Source organism: Egretta garzetta, unplaced genomic scaffold, assembly GCF_000687185.1.
Source record: "Egretta garzetta isolate BGI_Z169 unplaced genomic scaffold, ASM68718v1 scaffold94, whole genome shotgun sequence".
NCBI classification, from domain to species: domain Eukaryota; kingdom Metazoa; phylum Chordata; class Aves; order Pelecaniformes; family Ardeidae; genus Egretta; species Egretta garzetta.
Window position 1 is genome coordinate 7,713,248 of NW_009259683.1, and position 24,269 is coordinate 7,737,516.

At 42.7% G+C, this 24,269-nt stretch overlaps 1 protein-coding gene across 1 annotated transcript in view; it reads left to right on the forward strand.

The window, feature by feature from the left end:
* Positions 1-24,269, forward strand: part of RAPGEF5 (Rap guanine nucleotide exchange factor 5) — a 131,980-nt gene that overhangs the window by 19,864 nt on the left and 87,847 nt on the right. The window contains exons 8-9 of the mRNA XM_009638615.2: positions 15,613-15,689; positions 21,345-21,470. Of these exons, the coding sequence (XP_009636910.2) occupies positions 15,613-15,689; positions 21,345-21,470 (203 nt within the window). The remainder of the gene's footprint in view (positions 1-15,612; positions 15,690-21,344; positions 21,471-24,269) is intronic.

Here is a 24,269-nt window from a genome sequence, read left to right on the forward strand (position 1 = left end):
TCTTATCAGGGCGATAGAAGGGGAAAGGCAAATGGAGAATTGGAAGTCACAGACAGCATAAGCATTTACAGCAGATGCTGGTGATATGGTGCAAAGGCACTGAAATACGTGTTCGTCTCTGCTCCGGCAGGGTTTGGTAGCACAGCCCCTTTCAGAAGGCATCTACGTTGCTGAGCTGGAGTGGAAGCAAGGGAGCTGCGTTTTCTGGGCACTGCACGGGAACTAACAAAACCTACTTGGTCAGACATGACTCTATACAGGGCTTAACTCTCTGGGTCTTCGTGTATAGTGCAGTTAATCTGCAGTGAGGGCAAAGCGCATATGGTGAAGTGAGTGTTGAATGTATTTCTAGAGTAAAACAGAGGTGGAGCTGCCTTAAATTATTGGCATGTTCCCAAAGCCATTGAGGTCTTGGCGATGCTCAGTGAAAATGCTCACTTGTGATCTTCAGCGATTCTGCTAGAAATTGAGATCGCAGATCTCGCACTTTTTGAGCTATTTTCTGACCTGTTAATAATATTGCGTCATAATATCTGTATCTGTCCACCTGTGGCTTACAAGTACAGCACAAAAGTTATTACACACAACACATGCACTGCACACAATGTGGTATCTTAAACTGAAGGCACCACGAAGATGTGGCTGGCATGTCTGCAAATATTTCCTTGTGAAAATGTAAGTATTACAAAAATATTCTAGATACAGTTTGATGCATTTTTATCTGGAAATGGAAGCACCTGCAGGTTATATCCACAGTCATCTGTAAATGTAAATCTGCAGAAAGTAAACACAAATCTAAGTGTGAATTCAGACCTATATTGCTGCTGTGTAATAGCTTTGCTTCTGCAACTGCTGTAGTAGTTTACAATGTTAACATCCTTCAGCTGCTTGCCCTTACCTGGTATCACCCCAGTCCCACCTGAATTGTAATGGTTGAACATGGAAAGGCTTCTGCTCTGGTTCAGCGCAGAGAAAACCAGGCTAGCTTAAGGAAGGGCTCAAGGTAACCTTTTGTTTTGCTGTAAAATGGGCTAAGGGTATGGTGCCATGTACCTTTTTACTTGGTGCTTATACAGTTCTAAGAAATCTCTTTCTGTGCTTCTTGGCAGTTGTGTTGGCAAATATTACTCCTGCTACTGGCAATAAATAAAAACTCCATTCCCCAAAAGAGTTGATTTTAACCTGAATTAGGTTCTCATTTCCTTTCAGCGGATGGCTACATAAACGGTTGTGTCAGTAGAAAATGGGATGGGGTTTGGATTAGCAATGAGCTGCAGGAGATGAAAATGCAGGAGGATAGCTCTTGGAGTCTCCTTTATACTAGTGTAATTGCAGCCCACATGGAGCAGGTAGAAATATTTTAGTTAAAAATCACAGCCTTAAATAAACAAAGCTCCCTATAGAGCTTTGAAGTGCTGACCAGCCTTTCCTAATACATTAATGTAAACACTTAAAATATCAGTTTAGATCTGAACGAAAGATACCCCTTTAGTCAGTTTAACTAGTGCATGCTTGTTGTTGAAATTTGCATTTCTTTATGCCTCATCTTGGACGACTGTAAAAAATGGCTACATGATCAGGCATAAGTGTAAGGTCTAATTTAAGTTAATGCCTTTACTACGGTAGGAGCAGAGTAAATTAGGGTGGTTGATTATGCTTTTTTATTTTATTGTTGATGGTTGAGTTCACAGCGTAGCAGTTACTGTTAGCAATCAAGCTGCGGTATGCTGTGCCTGGTGAAGTGAAGCATATTTCAGAGAAAGTTCTTCTGGAGCTAAAAGCCACGGTATCTTTCAAAGTTAGCGTTCTCCTAACCCTCTCCAAGAGTCCATATAATTCCAGGAAATAAACCAACAAAGATCAGACAAAGAGTTTATTCTGGCATGAAAAGAGTGGAACATAGCTAGTGGGCCAGCTGCCCTGGGTGGCTTCCAGGCTGGTGTGAACGGTGTGGGCTCCTGGCTCATCTGCCCTGGGATTCATGAGCAGGGAGCGCAGGTGACGGGCACGGTCCTAAGCTGCTGGCTGGAACCTGCCTGCAGTGGGTAATCGGTTCATTAACTGAAAGCTTTCCTAGAGATTGGCAGCCCAAACCCCAAAGCTATTGTGCAGAAGTTCTGGTACTGTTTTTGATGGTTTGGTGGTTTTTAAATCACGGTGTTTCAGAATAGTTCCTCTAGGTAGATGCTTAGCGCTACCAGTTAGAGCAAAAGAAGAGTATTTTTGCTTAATGCAAGGACTGTGTAATTTGTTCCTGAATTACTTTAATTTCTGGATAAACTCTGCCCTTAGAAAGGCACTTCCCAGTGATTTAATTGTCCTAGAAAAACTGGCTGATGAAAGCTTTCATATTACTTGCTTAGGACTGCTATAGTAATCCCTGGGTTACATTGCACGGGAAGTGCTATACAAGCACACAAACACCACAGCTCCCTCTGCAAGAGGTGAAAAGGGTCCAGCTAGGAAGGTTTGCTATGCTTGGAATGGGGGAAACATTGCCTTTGGTTACCCGGGTGAAGCAGTTTATTTTTGTTTAAATGAAGCTTGGGTTTGCCACCTAGTATATGTGTATGAGAAGTAGTAATTACAACTATTTCAGTTCTTGGGCCAGAATGGCTGTGTCAGAGATTTGGATGCTGTATCTACTGACAAAATGCTTTGAAAACCAAAGTAGAGACCTGAGCCAGCTGTGGGGTAGGGCAGAGTATCAAATTCTTGCTAGTACAGGATCTGACTTGATGGAGAATGTCGGCTACCAGAAAATAAAAAGTCAGTGGGGTGTGGGGGAGAATGCCTTTCCCCAAGAGGTGTTTTTCTGTTTTTATTGTGGGGTGGAAGAATAGGAGAAACACATAAAACTGACAGATGGCTGAAGGAAAAATGCAGAACCTGAAAAATGGAAAAATTCTGTGCTGTGGAAAAAAGCTCCTTTTTCATATTTCAGTTGTGTACTGCAAGTATGCTGCTCTGACAGCAAGGCATACGCCAACAGAGAGGTACTTGAGAGCCCTCATGCAGAGGGAGCTGAGCATTTTTAGCTTCTTTGCAAATAAAACTAAAAAAAGGGTAAAATGAATGTGTGTAATCCTGAAGCTTTGATGGACCTCAGTAACACTGTTGACTAGAAAGCACATTCATATTTCATTAGAGTAAAGCTTACATGATAAAGGTGACCTAAAAGAGAGAAATGAGCTTGTGCACTTCTCTGTGGCTTTATAAAAATGCATTAAAATTGTTCTTGCTTAACCTTAGAAATAAATAGATTAAATGCAGTCTTCCTTGGTTTGGTAAAAGGTCCTGGGAAAGCAAGCAACTGGAGCAGAAGAGAACCTTGGTTTTAATTGTAGGCACTTGGCATTAGAATTGTTGTGTTTATTTTCACCTTGCTGGTTTCTGATGGCTTCCACAAATGTGCTGAAACATAACAGAGATGTAGCCTCTCATCTGAAGGTTTACAAGGGTTGGCATTTATCTCAATTGCTTGTCATGGCTCATGACATGTTTCTTATGTGTCAGAGACGGTAGCTAAAACAAGGATAAAAAGCAGCAAATAGCCTAAGGCTGGAGGCTTTAGCCGGTGGCACAGCTACACAGGTACATCTGAACTGATCAAAAGCTGTCAGGTGGATGCTCTGAACTGGTGTTAAGCCCATCCACAAACAAGATGCCTTGCATTTCTCTGCATGAACCTAGCTGCACCCCATGGCATCACCTAGCATACTCCTTTAACTTTACATGTAAAGGAATTTCTATAACTTTCCTTGTGCAACGGGCCATTAGTAAGAGCATGGCTCTGGTCCTTGTGTTCGTGAATACAGGGGCTAATTAAGGTAATAGCTGACAGAGTATGGATGAGGTGGGAAGAGGATGACTGCAGCTTCTCCCCAGGCATTGCAGGAGCAGGGGCAGGGCTGTGGGTGCTTCTTCCCCGCACTGTGAAGGGCAGGGCAGCCACAAAAGCCCTAGCACTGGTGTGTGGTTTTGCTCCCTCTCAATAATGAAATTTAGGTTTCCACAATACAGTTAGATACTTCTTAGTCATGCCATTCTTAACTTGACAAACTCTATTAATTTTTTTTAATGGGTCATTTATATTTTATTTATAATAATATGTCTTTTGCAACATATTAACTTTATATTTAAGACCTTCTGGATTGCCTCCACCCTATTCTGACATACATGTATGCATATCCACCCTTTTCTTTTGTATTGCTTCTGTCAGGACTTAACTGCCTATGTGATTTGCTTAGTATTTTTATTTTAGGGCAGACAATTCAATCTGAAGCAGTCACTGGGGCTTGAGCTTTGCCGACATGAATGAAAAGCAAGCTGTGAACAGCTATTCCTTTTCCCAGCCACTGCGCCACCTCCGCAGCACTGCTGTCAGAGCCAATTGCGTGACTCGACTCAAACACACTCCAGGCAATGTCAGCCCAGTTAAAAACATGAGAACAGCCAGGCTGGGTCAGGTTAAAAGTCCATCCAGCTCTGATCCTACTGTGAGTGATGAGTAAGGGATGCTTGGAGTAGAGAACCAAAGTGAGTACAAACAGTCTTTCTTCTGATACGCATACTCAGCATCTGTCCGTCTGCGCTAGGGGGGTTTTGCTGTACCCACCCTGCTATGTTGGGTAGCCCTTGGTGGACCTTTTCTCCATTAATTTATCGAATTGCTTTTTGAGCCTGCCTATACTCCTGACCTTCATCATCTCCTGTGGCAGCGAGTCCCACTATTCCCGTATATGGTATGTGAAAGCGTGTTTTATCTTGTTTGTTTTAAACACATTCCCCACGACCCTCACTCTGTTGTGATGTAGCTCTTTGGTGACGGAAAGTGGTGACTAACCCTTTCCCAGTTCATGATCATACTAGGCAGGATTTTGTGCACCTCTGGCATACCCCTGTGTTTTGCCTCAGCTCCAGGCTAAATCGCTAGTCATTCCTCATACCAAATCTGTTCCATTTAATCTGATCCTCTTTGCCGCGTCTATTATATTATTTTTGAGATGGGGCAGCCAGAGCAGCATGCAGGATTGCAGCAGCATGTGCTGGAGTTGGCACAACGTGAGGGTGGCAGCTTCTTATCAGGGTGGGGAGGTAGAGGGATGTGGGAAGGAGCCCAGTAAGACCCTTTTGGCAGCATTAAGCTGTTTTATCAGCTTTGTTAACTCAGGAAACTGCATCTTTACCATTCAGCCCTTTTCCCCAAGTAGCACAGATCCTGGTGAGACTTCTTGGTAACTTTACTCCACAATAATTAGCAAAAACTTTGTAATTTCCTGCTATATGAATGTTCTATGTTATGTCATTAGTTTTACTTACTTCCAGAACAGAGTTGTTATATAGACTATGAAAATCATTACGGATTTCAATTAGATTTGTACACATACTTGAAAAATGAGGTTACAAATACACGATCAAAGGTCATTCAAGAAATGGAGCAGTTCAGTATTGTATTTAAATCTCAAACATATTAAGTACCCTTTGAATTTACAGGTTATGTAAGCAACCAGATATACAATATCTCTGGTGTAAAATGTGCAGTTTATTATCTCTTATTTTATGCCACTGAAAAAGGGCATAAAGAGGGATGAAAAAAGTTGCTCCTGTTTGCAGAATAAAGTGGCAGTCGTGTGCCAGAGAGGTGTGCATTTTCTCTTGCGGAAAAACTGAGAAAGTTTGAAGGGTGGGAAAAGGATCAGTAGGATCTTACTGCTTTTCTTTTTTCTTGTCCCCTTGTGTCTCTCTTCAGTGGGTTTATTTACTTGACTTAAGTAAGACCTTATTTCATTACAACTTTCAATTCCTCCAAGCATCCACTTCTTTGAAGCAAGGGTTGAACTTAGCAAAGTACGTGGAATAAGAGTTCTTGTGCAAGTGTTATTAATAGCATTCCTCCTGGGGAAATGGCCCCTCAAAGTAAAGGTGCAGGAGCGTTGTGCTTCTGGTAGGTCTTGGTAACTTTACTTTTCCTCTGCCCATTGAAATGAGGTTTGAAATAAAAGGTGCACCTGAAAACATAGCTAGGAATATTTTAAAAGTTACATTGTGCTTTAAGGATTTCATGCCTTGAAGTAAGGGAGGTAATCATGTTGGCTTCTTTAAGCAATCCAGTTTAAACATTTTACGCCTTATTGAAAGCAGTGCTCACCCCTAGGAACTAAAGGGTTGATTGCCGCATCCCATGGGATTCTTGCATTACTCCTAAGATCAGGCACACCAAGAAACTGGCAGCGCTTGAAAAGGATAGGATCAGGCCCCTTCTAGCCCTGGGGAATGGCGCTTGTTGTGTTGGCAGGTCAGGCACACAGCTCTGCTGTGCCGTGGCTGAATTGGTGACCGCCTGCTTTGTGCCCACCCTGGGCAGTGCTGGGGGTGGGAAGTGCCCTGGACAACATCAGTGAACGGACTACACAGGTATGCTCACCGGCCTTTGTGTATTCAACAGCTGATGTGAAGCAGAACGGACTCTGAGCCTTGGAAAAAGAAGGAAAAGAGCTCCAAGGAACTCTCTGGTGGGAATCATGTTGAGAGGGGTTTTTGCAGCTTATGGTCTTTTTTTTTGAGGTTGTCGCAAAACTTCAGGCATGGTTCTTTCTGTGTGATCTATTAAGGCGCTCGCATAGAAGAAATGAGCAATGCAGAATAGCTGTGTAGGTGACAGATGTTTTGCACATACGCAAAAAGGGATGGAATGGTAAGGTTGGAAAGACAGCAGAAAAAAACCCCAGTTCCCAGGTGAAGGTTTTGTTTCCAGTGCTTTGGGAGAGGCATTTACAGAAAGTTCACAGAATCTATTTATTCAGAGTCGTCTTTGTTTCCTGCTCCTTTCCTGGCCATGCCCGGAGGATGTTTCCGTGGAATAGAGCATGGTGTTTCACTTTGTACCAATCTGCTCAGCGACTGCCCGTACCTCCTTGTTTGATCAGTTCCCAGCAATCATTCTCCCTGTGCCTGCTGATCATGCATGGCTCTTCTCCACCCTTCCCACATCTCGTTTCTGGCAACACGACTATAGATACATTCAATGCCACTTGATTTTTTTTTTAATTTTAAATATCATGCACATGAGAATGAATGTCTAAAAGCGCTGGGTAACAGTTAAAAGCTTTCTGCGTTCAGCCATGGAACAGTTTTCTTTGAGCTGCCATTGCTACAAATAACATTGCTTTTGTCTGTTCCTGTAGTAATCCTACAGTGTTTGCAACTCCTTTTCCACTTTTTTCTCCTTGATAAAAAATGGTCTGAGTTTGTATGTTCACAAAGAGGGTGCAAAATGTGGCTTTTCCTTTGTATGTATCACAAAGTGCCAGGCATTGAAAACCAAACCTCCCCTGGCCACATGAATCAACAGCAGTTGATTATCTATTAAAAAATGCCTGCCTTGTTTAGCCAGAGGTGTTTTCCAAATTATGTTCTTCTAATGCACCACTACCTTGGATGAAATATGGGCCTTCAAACCCAGATGAAAGGCTTCAGTTCTGATAAAGAAAATAAACAGAACTTCCTAACAAAACCAGTGGTACGATAATGTGAGAAGAATAGCAGCAAAGGCTCCTGGCCATAATCCAACTGAGTATTGGTGGCTTTGCTTGATACACCCATTTTTTGCATTTGCAATGGCTATATAATGTAGTCAGGCCCGAGCCTCATTTAAACTGAGGTTTGTCCTTCCTGTGGTCACTCAGATGCAGTGGAAAGGAATGGCGCCTTAATGGTGTGTGGATCAGCAAGACCAAATCTACATCTGTCAGCCTCCCTTCTTACCACACTGGTTTTGCTCTGTTTAGATTCCAGATTCCTACCCTTGCTGTTATCTGTTCCTTTTGATAAACTCTGCAATGAGAGGAAATGGTTTTGCATCATTTTTGGGAGTCCTGTTTCCTATTTGAGATCTGAGACATGGCTTGTAGCACTAGGACCCTTGGGAACTTATTTTTCTGTGTGGAAACTAGACCCGCATAATGAGTACCCTCTGCGCAAATTCAATATTAGTTCTACACCTAGGGTCAAGCAGAAGTTAATGACCATTTTTTACATACAGAAATCAGTTATGAAACCAACATTACATTTCATGCTTTTCTTTTGTCATTTTAAAATAAAATAAAATGCTGGAGTAATTTAAATTAAATTGATTTAAACTACAAAGCATAAATATCAAGAATCCCAGATTAGCGTTTGAGAGAAAATGGCATCATTGTCACTTGTGCAATAGTTCGTTCCCCAATTTACAAGCACCTTTATTCCATCCCATGCTTGCTGTGCTTTTTTAGATACAGAGGTGCTGAACAATGCTGTAAGCGGGAGTCTGTCATTAATAATTTTTGCATTTTCTTTGTTTCTTTAATTAGCTGATTTACTCAGCTGATTGCACAGCTGTCTGGGCAACACCCCCCCAGGGGCCTGCCAACTGTTTCAGAGATATGTAGTGTACTCAGTAAAGGGAAATCTGTACAATAATTTGCATATATATATGCAGAAATAGCGGAAAGGAATGAGAAAGCTCAAAGGCAATTTTTGTATTGCTAATAAAAGGAAACGTGTTAAGGATGAGCTTAAAAAGCTTTCTCTTTTCAGTAATTTCTGGGAAAAGATTACAGTTTCATGGTAAATAAGGAACCAATTCTCAGTTGGAGGATTTTATTCCTGGGATTATCGCTGTCTCTTACATGCAGCTTTTGGGGATTTCAGAGTGCTTGTTGGTTTTCCCCCTTTAATTTAGAAATAGGACTTGGAAAATATAGGAGTATGCACAAGGACCTGGTCTGGCTTAAAATGGTCCCCAAATCTGAGGTTTGTAAGCATTTGCTTGCTGCTCATCTTCCTTTCCACCACTCAGTGCTAGTGCCTTACGTAGGCTAGAGGGTCTGGCTTTTAGTTTCCCCAGTGGTATCAGTATGAGCTATTCATATTTTTTCCACTCTGATAAATTAATAAGCATCAGCAAACATTATAACACTGTCAAACAGCTCAGAGCTGCCATAGTAACCAGTGTCTCTAGAGCTCGCTGTGTACCCTCCACAAAGAATAACAAGGGATGCCACAAGCTCCGTTGTTCAAAATAACAATAAAGTTTTCAAAAATGAAATTAGCTTAGAATGATGTGATTTTAAAAAAATGCTTTTTTGCTGTTTGTTTCTGAAAAGCTTCATGCTAGCAACTTCCTTTGGAAAAAAACAGAAAAGAAACATGCCTCTCAAAAAATCTGGAATATAAGAAGAATGCTAGAAGTTGTGAGCTTCCCAGCAGCTGACGATAAATCAACTGGTGCAGGCTGCTGGCAATGCAGAGCACTGGAGCCTTCCCCCGGGGAATATTCTTGCGGATTCCTGAGGTCTTTTCAACAGTGATGGTTTGACAGGGACTGAAAAGCAGGCTGTAACCATCCAGCAGGGATGAGACAGTGAAAATCTTTTGGCTTGTCAAGTAAACAGAAGTTTTTCTGTCCAGAAGTGGGCTCTTTACCACTTCCAAGGTGGTGTGTGTCTCCTATCTGTAGAGGGCATGTAGGGTGCCTTTTGCTTTACTGGCTAGAAAAAAAGAGATGCATAGATGAATTTTGATGACACAGTACTGAAAAGATTGAAATCTTACAAAGGGCAGAGTGGTTTGATGTTGTAGGATGTTAGCAGGTTAAAGAACAACACTAAATAATAAATGAACATCCTCATTTGAAACGAAGGAGCATCACTGGAAACATGAGGGATGTAGCCTAAGGGGTGACCGAGCTTTGTATGGTGAGCAGAGCTGCCTCTGGAGCAGCTGTGGGGATGTCGAACTCTTCACCCAGCTCTTGCGCAGGCTCCGCGGGGGGAGCCAGGCGGTGTTTGTGCAGCTGGGATCCCACACGCTTGGGCTGCTCCCGAGGCTATGCCTAAGGGTTTGCAACATGCTAAGCAAGTTCAGTCTTGGGAACAGCCTAGGGCAGTGCAGAGGTAAACTGCATGTCTGCCAAGGGCGACATTTATGGGCTCCCTGCCCCCAAAAAGGCAGGCAATCCCGGTCCCGCAGTCGGACTTTGCAGCAAGCTCCAGGGCTGAAACTGGAGTTGGGTGGCATAAGGGGTCTGGCAGCAGACCCCAGCGCTGGCTTGCAGGGTTCTCAGCCAGGTCATCAAACTGAGCCAGGTTGAAAGGAATCCTTTGCCAAGTCACTAACCCCAAATGCTTTATGATAGTATAGAGTAAGTTGTGGGACCAGCGGCGGCGATGGGGAGCTAGGCTGGCTTTCTGTCCTGGAACAGCCGTGCGGGTGCCACCCAGAGTGAATTGCTTATGGATGGACAGACGTCCCTGCCTGCTGTTCAGCAGCAAAATGGTTAACTGCGATGGCAGTCCTCTCTTAAACATTTAAATAATTAGCTTTCAATGTTAACACTCTATTAAGCCAAAGGGAGGAAGTTCACACCTCTCCTGGTGTTATTGTTCCAGTCTGGCTGGCCGCTGAGCAGAATGACGCTACTGCCCTGGTTTGTGCTGCGAAGGTTATCTTTGCAGCCAGAAGGGGTAGAAAGAAGAAACTTCATTTATAGAAAAGGAAGAAAGCACAATACAGCAAAGCCTCTGGGAAGATTGCAAGGCTGTAGGTTCCAGGAGTTGGTTTATGTGTGGATTTTTTTTTTTAACTGTCCTTTCCACTTTGAGTTGGGTAAAAGGTTCTGCTATTTTGAATCGGACGAAGTATTAAAATGAAATAATGTGCGTTGTGTTCTGTGACTTTTTCAGATTTTACTCATCCAAACGTAATTAATTTACCTTCAGTTTGGGGCTGTACAGAACAGCTTATCGTGGAGGCACTGCTCTGTGGGTAACCCTGGCACCCTGGGCAGGATTCTTCCATAGGCAGGAGAAGGTCCATAGTGCTGCGGGTGGCTGTTGTGACCCTCACGGTGTGCCAGTCTGTCTAGCTAAGGTTGGCACTTTACCATGCCTGTAAATGTACCATGCTGCTGAGAAAGACAAAGCCCTTCCAATGGCTTAAATCTACTTTAAACTTTGTAGCATGGCAGTCAAAGCGGGGGGAGCACTTGGTCAGTAATGGTGACACAAAGGTTGTGCTTGGTTCCAGCGTGAGTGATGGTTATGTTCCCTTTCCCTTCATACCCCCGTGTGATGGCTGATTCTGCTGAGGTAGCTTGTACAAAATTATTTAATTTTGTTTCTTATTTCTTTGTTATTTTTTCAGCTGATTTAATAAGCTGAAAAGGGTTTACTAAAGGACAAGGCTCTCCCCTGCAAGAATTCTCTGTTCCAACATTAGTTTACAGAAGAATCTGCTAGCAAAATCTCGGCTCTGGTCCACAGGGGCACAAGGAACTCAGATCAGATGATGGCCCTTGTGATCCTTAAGTGACCATAAAAAAATCAACATCCTGAATTCCCTAGGCTAATTTGCAAATGGACACATTTGAACCACACATTAGCCAGCTAATGCTCATTTAACGTCTTTTTCTTTCATTCTTGGTGACCTCTCCTCCGAACGAGGACAAATGCTGCAGGTAGAAAAGGGAATTAGTCACTCTATGTTTGTTTGCCTTTTTTTTTTTTTTTCTGTCACAGGTCCCAAGCCTGAACCCAAAGATAACATTAAATAGATACATAGAGATCAGGGCAAACCGCGCTTTGCCTTTGCCCGGTGTTGCCGCTTTGTGAGACGTGCTGGGGTGTTCGTACCAAGGAGAAAAGCCGGGTGTATGCTGGCAGAGAAGGAACGATTTGGCCCAGCTCCAAAGTTCACAACTTTTTTGTATGTACATGTTACAATTTTAGGGAACTGTCCCAGAATCAACACTCGCCTGGGAATATACTTTCCCATCCCACCCTAACCTCCCACTCACTTTTCCTATGGTTGAATTTGCAACGTCAAGCCTTTTTATTAAAAAATAAAAGGCCACTGACAGTAAGGGGGGAATTTATCCTTGAATTCTTATATTTTATGGCAGAACTTGTGTTGTGTGCACAAGAGCCCACGAGGGCAGTGCCTGGGCTGATTCAAGGGGTGTCTGTGGGTTGTCACGGGGTTAGGAGGCCCGCTGTGTATAGAAATACAGCAGTTGGTTTCTTCTCTGTATGTGATGACCCCTGTGAACATAAATACCTGAATACACTGGAATATTTTAAGATATTTGTGTTTTTTCTGTATTTTATAGACAAAACACATAGTAACATTTTCATACAGAAATGAAGAAAATATAATTAAGAGTGGTTGGTTGTCTGTGTGGCCACTTCAGCCTTCAACGGACTATGTTCTTGTGATGGAAAAAAACATATGAAATGGTGTGATTCCTTGCGTATAGCTCCCTGGCTGTAGTTAAAGGGGTTCAAATTGTGGCTGGTTCTTATGTGCTTGGATAATAGGCAGAGAGGACACAAAAATCAAATTTAGGATGGAAATTTCATGAAAAAGAGGCCAACTGGTCCCTCTCTCCCAAGAGGGCTGCAAGAACGTCAGTGTGAGGTCTGGGATTTTTTCTTTTCCTTTAAGAAAATATTTACTGGTTCTTTTCTACATTCCTTACAAAGTCTAAACAACATTGAAGCCAAGGAGAGCTGGGTTTGGATTATGAACTTTTTCAGCTTTTTTAGAGTTGAGCTGTGAAATTGCTGATAAAAATGTTTGGGTTTTTTTTTAAATTGTTCACTTAGGGTACATCTAAACCAAGGTTGTTCACTCATAATCTTTAAAATTGCTCATGCTGAAATTTTTCAACACCCAAGGATATCTGGATCCATTGGGATTGTGGACACCCACCCTCTTTCTCTTTCCAAAAAAAAATTTCCCTTTGTGACAGGCAGAAGATGTTACTGCCCTCAGCCCAGGGTGTTTGCGGCTTGTCACTAGCTCCCCGGCCCAGATACCATCCCTTTGCTAATCCACCAGCCCAGCCAGGTTAGCAACAGCATGCTGCTCCTCGAAGGTCCGCCCGTTTGCTTTGGTTGAAGATGCTCTGGGGTGTTTGCCCTGGTACTGGGCAGGGAATGGGACCCTTGTCATCGAGGCTGGTGACAAGAAGCCAGTTGGCAGCCGCTAACCTTTTCCCCTGGCACAGCTGTTTGCAGAGCGCCCATCTGCTCAGGCTTGTTGGAAAAGCTGGCTGGATCAATGTAAATCACTTAAACCTGGACCCGTGGTCTTGTTACTAGCAAGGTGCCACTCCTTTAAATGCCATGATTAATAGCCAATGTCTGTGGGGATACTTTGCCCATCAGTGGCTACAGCAAATTGATTTTAGGAAAAATCAGAAAATTGAAAGGATAGTTGGGGAAATGTTGTGTTTCTGCTAATGCAGCCACAGACTTAAGTGATTTGCGATTGCTCACACAACCATTTTTTAGCGATCGTTAATGCCTTCTGGCATAGCAGCATTCCCAGCTCATGCCAGTTGTTCTGAACGGCATTCAGCAAATGGATGTCCCGAATGCTTTGTGTCCCCTGCCGTGGCAGGGGGTGGAATGGGGTCACGCATGTGTGGGAGTGTGCAAGAGGATGAGGCAGCTCTTGGGGAGGAAGGCTGGGAGGCAGGTTACAAGGGAGGGGACTGCACAGAGCCCCCAGCCTGGCTGGATGGAGTGGGTTGCCTGGGGAAACCCTGACCTGCGCTAGGAAAGCAGGGCCCACATAGGGCTGCTGAGGCAATCGCTCTTGTTACTGCTTCATTGGGTAGTTACTTTCCCAACCTGGGGCAGAGATGTGCCACAATGTCCCAAGCACATTTTGATTTTGCCTAGCTTTAAAAGCTGCTGGGATTTAACCCCCATTATACATGCTTTCTGTTATAGCTATGGATTGACCCTGTGTTTTCAGCATTCACTTTGAATTTCAGAGGTTGGCTGGTAAAGTGATGTCAGCAAACCCACTAGTGAAGATTTATGCCAGTCCTCTGTTTTCCTTTGATAATGGATTAAAAAAGATCCCTGAATGGAACAAACTGTATTGACAAAATGACTTTTTTTTCCCCTTTTATAATTACATTTTTATTACTTTTTTTTTTTTTTCCGCATAGCCTAACTGTGGAGCATAACTGTGGAGGAAGAAAGAAGAATTATACCTTATAAAAAGAAAATAAATCCACATTATTTATTTTAGAGGTCAAGAACAGTCTAAAGTTACTTTTCTTTTAAGTTGCTAGATGCTGCCTAAAGGTTAGGCTGCTTTTTGTTTGCAGCAGACCCAGAGCACCCATGCAGAGGCACCAAGCTAGACCTCGTGGCTCACGTTACAGGTATTAGCTCAGCCATGGTAACCTGGTTGTATATCTAAAGATTCAGGCTGAGGGTTGAGGAGAGCTTTGTCAAGGGTGGCTGGATGAAGGTAGTACTGCTACCTCTGCAGCCGATCTGTTCATCAATCAAATCCTGGGCTGCCTCAGCTCACAGACGTAGTTTTAAGGCAAAACGGGACTGGTGATCCTTGTCTCAAAACACAGTGCTGTGAGCTGTGGCAGTTCAGGTGCAGCCTGATGACCAGCTTGGGTACCTAGGGGTGAAGAAGAGAGGAGAGGTTGACAGGAGGAAGCACACGAGCGGAATCCTCCTGTCCATCCATCAGAACCAGGAGCCTGGTGGTGTTTAGATGGATCTGCCAGCTCTACCGCTTCAAGGACTCTCTTATTTTCACAACTGCTATGGCTACACTAGCAAATCATTTGATGTGTGCTCAAGAATGATGATATTTGAGTATGGTGCTTGTAAGTAAATGAGTACGGTATAAGGTAAAGTCACTTCTCACGTGTTTCATCGGGTCTGACCCTCTGAACCTGCCATGTGTCACATTTCAGAATGGCTGAGGGCTTAATGTCCCACTAAAATACAGTGGGCAGGTGTGTTGACTTGAAGGGTGTCTTGGGCTATAGCTAGTAAAACTACCTATAGATACAGCTGTTTGCAATACGCAAGTCTGATGTGGCTCTTCAAAAGTGGTCCTTGTTTCTTTAGGTAGGTAAACTGATAACTCTGGTTTCCACCTGCCCAAAGCTTACTTGTTTGATCCAAACCTTTTTTCTTTGAAGTCTGGCAAAAATCACTGGTGTTAAGCAGTGTTAATTGAGCTAAGTTACTGGTTTCTCTTACTGTGCCAGCAGCAAATAACCTTCAATAGGCTATCTTCTGCTACCATTTCTTTCCAGAGATGACTTTCATGGATAGTGGTGGTGTCGTTAAGATTGAGATCACTTTGCTTGCAAAGGATTTTCCAAGGCTGAGATGAGGGATAAATCTGCTTATTTTGTTTAGTCTGAATTGACCTTCTGCAACATAAGGAGGTCTGATTTTTTTACTCTTTATGAGTCATCAGGTTTTGTTGTAATGTATGGAAAAGAGGAGTTTCCTTAAATGTCACTCCAGGACTAACAGTAGCAGGAGTATAACTATTTAGTATTGCATTTTAGTGCCTGGGGAAAATAAGGTATACCCTATTTAGGATTTGTCCAAACCCAATAAGGTGTACCTTATAGGATTTGTCCAAAACTACTCAATGAGTCAACTAGAAAGCTAAATGTGAAACAAGGTTTCTTGAATGGTCATCCTATTTGATCTAAACTGGGCCACGCTGCTTTGCTGCTTCTCGTGATTTCAACCTGCCTGCTTCCAATGCATTCCCTCTTTCTTGTTTTAGCCATTCATCAAAATGAGGAAAACAGCAGTCAAGAAATAAGAGGACTAGGAGAGCTCAAGGATACCTCTGATGCTCAGGTAAATGTGCAAGATTAATGGCATCTCAGGGACTTTTTTAGATCTGCAAGTTTACGGATCTGCTTTCAATAAATCTGCGAAATGTATTTTCCTAAATGTTCTGTGCAGGGAGCCCATAGGAAGGAGAAAGTCTGCTGGATCTTGTCTTATGTGACTATTTAGAATAAGATTGATGATTACCCTGGGAATTAATCCCATGATGTTGAAATCGGACAGCATTCTTAAACTATCTCTCTGCTCTTTTTAGATAATACACATAGCGTATACCAAATGTGAAAATAAAATGAGATGTGTTTTAGGAGGCAAGGGTATGTGCCATTTTGATTGAATTTTAATCACTCTAAGTAGACATGCAATGAAATGAGGATACCTATTAGTCACTCGAGTTTAAGCAACAACCTTTTTTCTTTCCTTCCCTAACTGCCCTCATTTACAACTAAAGCATACTTCTAGATACTGCCCAGAAGAAACTTAACTGCATTTTAGACTATTTTATTGTGGAATTGCTTACCCTTTCTAATTCTGTGAAACTTTTTTGATTAATCTCCAGTTCATTCAATCATTCAGTTCATGCATTCAAACTGTGGAAGTGTAACTATATTGCTCATTGTATTGGTACTGATTATAGCTTTTAATTTTTGTTTCTCCCAGTCTTGACTGTTTTATTTTTTCTTCTCTTCCTCTTGAAAATCTTATGTTTTCCACCAGTTGCCACCTTCTCTCCTTCCTACATATGCAACTTGCAGTTCCTGTCTCTGATGTATCTCCTAACACCTTGCCTGCTAAAAAGGTGTGTGCGAGAAAGACGGGATTTGCACTGGTGACTGTGAGCAAGCCTAGCAAAAGGGGTACAAGCCACGTCGCCAAGTTAGCAGTACCTATATCTTTCTAAAGGTAGGGGCTCTCTTAACCACAGTGAGCCCAGGATGGGTCTGTAGGCAGCTCCGGTAGCAGACCTGGGCCATGGCAGACACCTGGAGAGAGTAGGCAGAAGAGTGGGGGACCGTGTGGATATGCCTACTGCATCAGTGTGTAACCGGGCTTTTCTAGCATACTCTTCAGAGTAACGCTTGAGAAAGATGTTTGGAAATGGCCTACTCTTAATCGCACACAGTTTCAAATCTATTTTAAAAAACAAAAAGTGTAGTAGGAGCCCTAATGTGTGAAAATTTTGTTACCTGACTTTGATTCCTAATTCACATCAATGTAGGGTTGAGGATCAGTCTTCCAGAGCTCAGCTGTGTGGTACAGAGCTATAGAAGAGACGAGGGGGAAAGACGACCTCACTGCACAAACAATCTGGCTTTCTGTTTTCTTTTTCAGCTCTCATATATGCTCAGTTCTACCTGATTGTTGCAGTTATTTTTTGAAAATGTCTGTTGACATTTATGTCAGAGATGTAAAAAGAAAGACTATGACGTGTGTGCTCAAAGCTCCTAAGTAGCCATCTAATAAGATTACATAGGCAGATTATAAAAACCCATAAGGATTTACTGCTGGGATATTGGTTTGCTCAGCTTTTATTTGGCTGGAAACCAGCTTCTAAAATTTGAAAGAATTTGAAACACATTTCAAATTAAACAATTATTAAGTGAGCAGTTAACAAAAGTGTTCAAGTTCCCAACTGGGAGGAGAACAGGAGCGCTATCAAAGCAGCTGTTGCTCCAATTTGTTTGTCAGTGCCATAAGAAAGACATCCTGCGAACGCCGAATACAGTTTGGTTTAAGGGTGTGAATGACTTTTTTTCACTTTAGTGAGACTGTGCATGTGACTGGAGCAAAGCAAATGATCTTTCGAGGCAGTGGCATATGGTTTTAAGTTTTCAGGTTGATCAAAGGTGAAGCCTGTAGTAATTACGTTGTTTTCACCAGACACAGAAGGAGCTAGAGGTGCAGTGGAAAAAAATCAAACCACCACAAACCCTTTCTGTTAGCAGAGTTGAAGGGTGTGGTGCCTGCTCTAACCACCACTCTCGGGATGGAGGCTTGACTTACATTGGAGTTAGTTGGCAAAACTGGTCGAAGTGTGGAAAAAATTCAGTACAGGGATTTTTAAAAGTGAGCAAGTTGTAAACAGTGTAAATAATGTAAATAAAAAATCCCATCCTGTCTGCCTGTCTTAATTTACCTCTGTGTCGCTGCTAGCATATTCATTTATGGTTTTTGCAGAGGGGATATTTTCCAGTGGATGTGCTGAAACAGAAAATGTGTTGTCAGCATCTTTGCTTTTCCAACCTTAGTAGTGACTAATTTACTTTCCTTCCCATTAGACTTTTTTATTTCATTTCAAATATTGCATAAACACCTTTAATTATAGTAATTTTGTGCTGTGAAAGGTAGTAAAGCCTTACTATAAAGCTCCTACATTCTTTTATCATTCATTAAATTAAAGCCAGTTAAAATATGCAACTTTGTGATTTTCACCTTCACATAAGTTAGTACTTGTATCTCTGTTGTTGTGCGTGAATTAGAGGACTAAGCACCAACATTTGGGCATGCAGGATTTTGGAGGGTGTGTGCCTGCACAAAATGCAAATCGAAAGATGACAGCTTGCCTTTACTCTTTCGCCTAACAGCTTCAAAGGTATTGCTTGAAAATTAAATTTATATTGACAAGTGAAAATGATCAGTAATAGGAGACTCTTAACAATATCTTCCCAACCAGCTTTTAGAAGCTGTCGTCAATTAATTAATTAGTTGACCTGGATGCTTTCTTATAAGTATTTAGCAGAAAGATTTACAGTGGAAAGTCAGCATAATTGAGAAAATTAGAATTAAAAGGTAGGGATTAATATTTTTCTTCTTAATTATGAAAAAGCATGTTTAGCCTTTTGTATTTCAAGTGCATTCTTTACTCCTGGAGCCAAGCACGTACATTTAACTTGATAATGCCTTAACCCTCCCAGAAATGTTTTAGTTGACCTTTTATCCTCTGGAAACCCAATAAAATAAATACTTTTTTTTCACGTTCTCTTTAATTCTTAAATTAAAGATTAGTTGGGGAGGAAGGGACATGTTAAAATGTAAGGTTTCTTCTTCGTGGTTATTTAAAACAGGATTCTTAAAATATGATTCTTTAATGAAATGGCCAATTTGAATACAGACAGTATTCGTGGCAGGGGTAATGGACTTGTATTTAGAATTACTTTTTCCCTGGAGTGCTCATGCATGCACAAAGCAATAATATGCTCTGCCTGAACACAGGGCGAGGGGTGAAAGAGCGCGAGGCCCATGTGTTCAAAAAGTTGTCTTTCTCCAGGGTGTTTCTTCCACTTGAACATACTGAAGCCAGTTGCTCCTCCCCAAAGTGAAATTCCCCTCCCTCAGCTTAAAAAAAAAAGTGGTTTTAACCATTGGCCTTTGCTTCATGCACAAGATCAATAAATATTTGTTCGGCAGAATGAGCACTATGTTTCTGTCGATGCCCATCTGCCATTTGAAGTGCAAGGACTCATAACCATCTATGCCACTCGTAGGTCATGGTCTGACTTGGCTGGGCACAATATGAAGGTGGGAAAAGTCCCTCCATGGTAGTAAGATCCCAGATCCAGAGAGGCTGTTGATCTTTATAGTCCTAAAGCCCAAATAATCCCAAAGCCCTAATAGCCCACAACACTTTGTCTTGTCCTTAGCCTACGAGCCTGGGGGGATTACAGCGCACGTATGTCATGCTCTCTGCCAGAAGCATGCTGCAGCCATGAAATAAGCAGGTTTGGCTCTAGCTGATGTCCCCAAGCCATCAAAGTCTTGTGAAATGCAGACATCTGACCTCAGCCAAGTCTGTGGCAATTGCCTAGGTTCCATGTGTAAATTACTTGAAAGGAAAGAATTTTAGGAAACAACTCATCTGACCATTTTTAAATGTCTATGGTAGAGTAAAAAAAATTTCCTATGTACCTCTTTTTCTCTACTGATTGAAGAGAGTCAGGACAACTAGTTCATTACATTCTTCCACATTTGATACAATCAGTCTCACTCCTGATCTGCAGGTGATAAAGGTGTGTCAAAACTTGTTTATAAATCCATGTCCTTGATTTAGAAGATCAGGAGCTAATCTCATAGAAAATGTAAGGATCTTCAGGTTAAGTGCTGCATTTCCTTGTTTTCTTGGTGGATTTCTGAGCGTAGATTCCTTATGTGGGAAAGCTGGGTGCCTCAGGAGGTTGGGGTCTAAAGCATAGGGACATGCAAAGCACAGCGACGTGCAAAGCACAGGCTGTAGCTGAAATTCTTTCCTTCTCCAGAGCACAAGTGCCTGGTGCAGGCTTGTGAGGAGATGCCTGCATGCAGATTGGAGGAATGTCGGCACATAAAAATTTCTTTCAAATAATTAGCTCAGTTTAACTCATCAGATTTAGTTGTGGAACCTGTTTTCCATCAGCATTAACGCACTTATTCAGAAAGTGGATTTGTTACCCTCCTGAAGAGGGCTGAAGAAACTGGTATTTCCATCTTCCTTGGAGGAAACAGCGGACTGGAGGATGGTTTGGGTGGGCACTCTCACATCTTCACCTGTCATGGGCAGGAGTTTCTCAAGGCCAAAGGAATGAAGCCTGCATGGCACTACGGGGTAGCAATCAGGGCATCCCTGGCTTTTGGTCCTGACTTGTAAGATGCTTTATGAATTTTGGAGTCGATAGTGATTCAGTTAAACTCAGGATGAACAGCAGAAATAAAAGGGTGGAGGAAGTGGGGGAAAAGGTTTATTTGCAGATTGTCTTTAAAGTCATATGGCAATACCATAGCCATGCCACATGCCTGGTCTTCCCAGGGCATATGCTGTTCTCATCAGGAAACATCAGGGCTAATAAAAGCCGTGTGGTATCATCAAGCCAGGTCTCAGTTACGCAGAGGCTACGTCCATGACCCAATCATGGGTAGTGATATTAGTCCCTGACGCTGCAGGGAGCAATTTAACCCTCCTCAGCTAACTGTGATGGGTCTGGTATGCCTGTGTGCAAGCACAAATCATCTTTACATATATGGCATTTTTGTAAAAACAACCAGTGTTATGATGGAACACTATCAGCATAGCCTGAATAACTGGCAGAATATTAGCCAAAAAAAAAAAATAGTTCTAACACAGTTTTTAAAGGAAATCTCATTTTCTTCCCTAAACAAAGTCAGGAGATATTGATTTTTTATTTACAGAATAAATAAACGTGGCGCAACTGCCTTTTAACTCTTACGGCTTGCATACGTGAAAAAATGGTTGGAGTGGGGGCAGGGGGAGTTGTAGCCTGTTATTTTTAGGAGGGCCTGGTGTTGTGCTTCATTCTTTTTCCAGGACTGTTCCTGGCTAACTTTCCCATGAGTTTTTAACCTCTTGCTCTTGTTCTCTTATGTAACAGGAAACAGGCTGACAGGAACAAATAAAACACAGCCTATCTGAGAGTCACACTCAGAGGAGCGGTGGATTTAGTTAGCCCTGCCTTCGTTCCTCCAAAGTAGATACATTTGGAGATTTGGATGTGCCTCGGCTCCTCTCCAGTTGTTTCCCAGGAAGCAGCGACGTGTTTGCGTTCAGCAAGCGGCACCGAAGTACCGCAAAGATGAGAAGAGAGATGTGTTTCTTTTAAGGTTGAAATTTGTGGCGGTGTCATGTCCTGGGATTGTGGATTTAAGTATCTGTTTGCTCTTTCTCCCACCCTTAAGGCAGGGGTTTTGTGCAAGCTTCAGGCAAGAGATGACATCGGACGGATTGAGCTGGTCCAGAAGCTGGCGAGAGAAAACTGCCAGTTTTTGCAGGCGGACAGAAAACCACCGGAGAAGGCAGAACAAGTAAGAGATTTCTTGTTTGGGTTTTTTGTTTCTTTCTGGTAGGGGAGCGAGATTTAGGTCACAAAACTGAAATAGCAAAGCTGATGGTCAGAATCCAGGGCACACATTAGTCATTGAGCTGTAGCTGCCCTCCTCTGGCATTTACGTTTCTCCGAAGTGCGTTCAGTTCAATAATTGTCAACACACTTAAATTATTATGTTGTCATTAACTGTCAGTTACTGTTATTACTATCTTACACATATAGGAAATAGCAGATGATTTCAGGATGCTTTCTGCCAAATTGTTGTTAGTGATTACAAAATATTTGGGTTTTAGGGTGTATTTAAATAATGTATAAGGTATATGAGTGCTGGAGCTTTTCAGCACGAATTAAAAAGAATGGTCTGGGTATAGAATTCAGCAGTTTCTTTAAAAAATTTGTGTTTTCAACCAAGGGTTACACTGAAGAAAGCAGCATTATGTTTAATGCTTTTGAAAGCACTTGCTCAGTTGTTAATAACTGGATTGAAAATGCACTGAAACTTGACTGCTCTGCTTATAGCACAATGTATCCTAATTTTGTTCTCCTGGTAAAGATTTCTATTCTGATTGCATATTCATCTAAAAGTGCCCAGGATAATAACCACAAGAAACAAAAAAGAATCCCACCTAGTCCTTGTGTGTCTTGCTATAATGTATATGTAATTTATTCCATTTTCTGCTCACCGGACAGCAGAAAAAAGGCATGTGCCTTAGAAGGAAAATACTTTTCAGCTCATCAGCAAGCTCATTCCTACTGAAGTAAGGCTGCACAAAGGAAAAGAGAAAGATGAAATCTTATTTTAGAGCTTCATGCTGTTCTGTTCAGCAGCGTATAAGGTCTAGTCTGTTGTAGTTAAATATGTAATTGTATCAGTGGGTGTGCACGAGGGAGGAAGGTAATTAGCCAGGCTCAGATCCCTGCGATTGACTTGTTCCTCAGCTGATCCGCTAGCCATGGACATCTGGCAGAATTTCCATATATCTTTAAACTGTATCAGCAAAGCGCAATTAAAACTTTGGGTGCTTAAGTAAAGAAGATTTTAAGCCTGGGAAGGTTTCTAATTGTGTTTCAGGATTTGGAAGCAAGATTACAGATGCTGTGGGCATAGGGAGAGGGGAATGTCGGGATTGATACTCCAAAAACTCTGCAGATATTTTTGCTGCTTACTCCGGTCATTGCAAAGGGTGATGTAGTGTCAGCTGCAGCTCTGTAGCTGCACAGATTACAGTACAGTTCCAAAAATGGAAAGGAAAAAATTGCTCAGCTTTTCTTCTCCTTTGAAAAGTATGGTACTTAGCAATTGCTGCTATTTTGGCGATGAGTAACTTCAGTTTAGCAGGAGCTAGAGCAAGCTGCTCATATCCATACTGAGCGGTCTAGCGTAGCAGTTACTGCTCTTGGGCAAGGATGTGCCTTTAGACCTAGGAGGTGGCAGGAAAGAGAAATGTCACCTGAGAGACTGCAGAAGCACAGTTCATTCCTCATGTGCCCTTTATTTCTGGGTGGGGAGCATCTTACAGCTGGTGCCGGCAGGAACAGGTTACGGTGTGCTCCCCCCACCCTGTTCTGCACATTGCCGGTTGTTGTAAGGCGGGGGGGTGATGTGGCTCTTCCCTCGTCCAGGCAGCCCATGCCCAGTCGTAAGAGACTTGCAGTCCTTAGTGTGGGTGTATTTGCTAAGCCCCCAACCAGTCTATTGATTTCATTTTGAACAGTCGTCAAGAAGGCATTACCGAACATGGGCAAGGTCTGTCGTAGGGTTCTCAGTTTAGCTGACTCAGGCAATTTACTTTCACTGGAAAAAAACCCCACGCTTTGCTGTGGCGGGGCGGGTGGGTCCTATACGTTCAGGAAGATGTGAGCTTCCATCCCTTCCTCTCCCGCCCTTCCTCCCTTGAGGGAGGCGCACGTGCAGGTGGCAGGATTTGGCTGGCTGGGCAGAGTTCGCTGCTCCGGGCTGCCGTTCCCTCTCTTCTCTGAGGAGAAAGGCAGCAGGCTGGATTGCAGTGCGTACCACTTGGATTTGGGTTTGCAGACCTTCCCATCTCATCCTGCTGCTGCAGAAGTGATGGCAGATTCATTGGCATCGGCTTACTGCCCAGTCCCTTGTGCTCACTGTAAATGTTAGAGGAACAACATGTTCAGGGTGTGGTGTCCTTACAAAACGATGTGTAGCATACCTATCTTTCCTTTTTTTTTTTTTTATTTTTAAAAGCGTAGCTTACTCTTAGATTACTTTCTTAGAAACACAGGGTAATGGGCACTCGATGGAGGCAGTAAAATGGAGCGGCTCTGCGCGTTCTCCACAGGACCCTCATTTCTCAGCAAGTATCCCCGCACTAAAGCTTTCACCAGCTTTCCCTCCTGGGGAGCTCAAACTGCGCTTTCATGGATGATCTGCCTGCCTCAAAGGGACAGCGTTCAGTCTGTAAATGAGACACGTGAACACCCTGCCAGGCTCCTCTCCCTGTCTTTCAAGAGCTGGCTGGCCGGGCTGGCCTCCTGGTCCCCATCTCAAAGCAGAAATGGTGGCATTGGCGGGCCTGGGCGTTTTGATCAGCCCAGGGCAGTGTTGCTGCTCGAGGCTGGGGACTTTGTAACCCACCTGGAAGTAAACCTGCTCTTTCCAAGATGGCCAAAGGGGAATTTTTGCCCAAAGTGGAGTTCTGGTTTGTTCTCCTCTAGCAATATGCAAAAAGAAAAAACAACTTAAAAGGGGGTTGGAACTGTGCATGTGCATATTTCCTACCTACAAAATAGGAGGGCTACAAAAATG